At 49.0% G+C, this 896-nt stretch overlaps 1 protein-coding gene across 1 annotated transcript; it reads left to right on the top strand.

The window, feature by feature from the left end:
• The first annotated feature begins 270 nt into the window (after positions 1 to 270).
• On the top strand, positions 271 to 669 carry LOC139353580 (RNA-binding protein Raly-like). The gene has a single exon (XM_070997935.1). It carries the CDS (start codon positions 271 to 273, stop codon positions 667 to 669), a length of 399 nt encoding a protein of 132 aa, XP_070854036.1.
• The last annotated feature ends 227 nt before the right edge of the window (positions 670 to 896 follow it).

Here is an 896-nt window from a genome sequence, read left to right as displayed (position 1 = left end):
CAAGCACGGGATTATTGAAAATGCACCAAACATTTTCATAACTCAAGGAACGACCTTTTAAAACCAATAGTTACTAGTTCCACAAGAAAAGGAGAGTATTAATATAATTTTCAAAGTTAATAATTGGTACCGTGAGTATGGTACAGGGTTGTCAACGTTATCTGATACTATCGCAACAACATTTTCCAACACTGAGAAAGGTTAATCTCTAGTCGCACGTGTCAATGGAAACTATTTCACGTTTGACAAGCTCGAGTGAAAGTTTTCAACATGTCCAATACGCCGATCGAAGGATATTTGCTGCTCAGGGGACCAACCCATCTTACCAGTCGAATCTTCGTAGGAAACCTGCCGCCATGCAGCCGCAAGGAACTTGCTCAGCTATGTGCACGTTATGGAAAAGTTTTGGGTACAATGATAGAGGAGACGTTTGGTTTTGTTCAGTTCGAGAGCGAAAGACAGGCCAACATAGCTATTCTGGCTCTGCACCAGCCGCGATTCAAGGCCAAAACCCTGACTGTCCACAGCGCCACCTTTCAATCTATGGAGGAACACGGACATGACTCCAGACAGTTTGGGGAGGATGTGCTCGTCGCCGAGGCCGACTCTTCGGGGCAGGATCTGATTGCCGACTGCGAGATCATAGCCATGGATCTCCAAGGCTTCTGAGGTGCTATGCGCATCCGGGATCGCCTCATCGCCAAGGGACTGTGCACGGAAGTTCGCTCGCCGATCGCAATGGATGATAACGAACCGCTCTCCAGTCTGGAGGAGCTCGCAGCACTTGGCACCCAGTACGCCATTGTCTTGACGTCCGTGAATGAGAGCATGGGCTCGGCGTCAGTGCACTACTTGTATGAGGACCGTTCTGAGCATCCCGACTTGCCGCAGGATCA

This window comes from Drosophila suzukii, chromosome Y, assembly GCF_043229965.1.
Source record: "Drosophila suzukii chromosome Y, CBGP_Dsuzu_IsoJpt1.0, whole genome shotgun sequence".
In the NCBI taxonomy this organism is placed as follows: Eukaryota; Metazoa; Arthropoda; class Insecta; order Diptera; family Drosophilidae; genus Drosophila; species Drosophila suzukii.
Note: the sequence above shows the minus strand (reverse complement) of the source record. Positions and strands in the feature narration are given on the sequence as shown.

Bases quoted from the DNA above. Each gene is read 5' to 3' on its own strand.
- LOC139353580 (XM_070997935.1), top strand. From the start codon at position 271: ATGTCCAATACGCCGATCGAAGGATATTTGCTGCTCAGGGGACCAACC.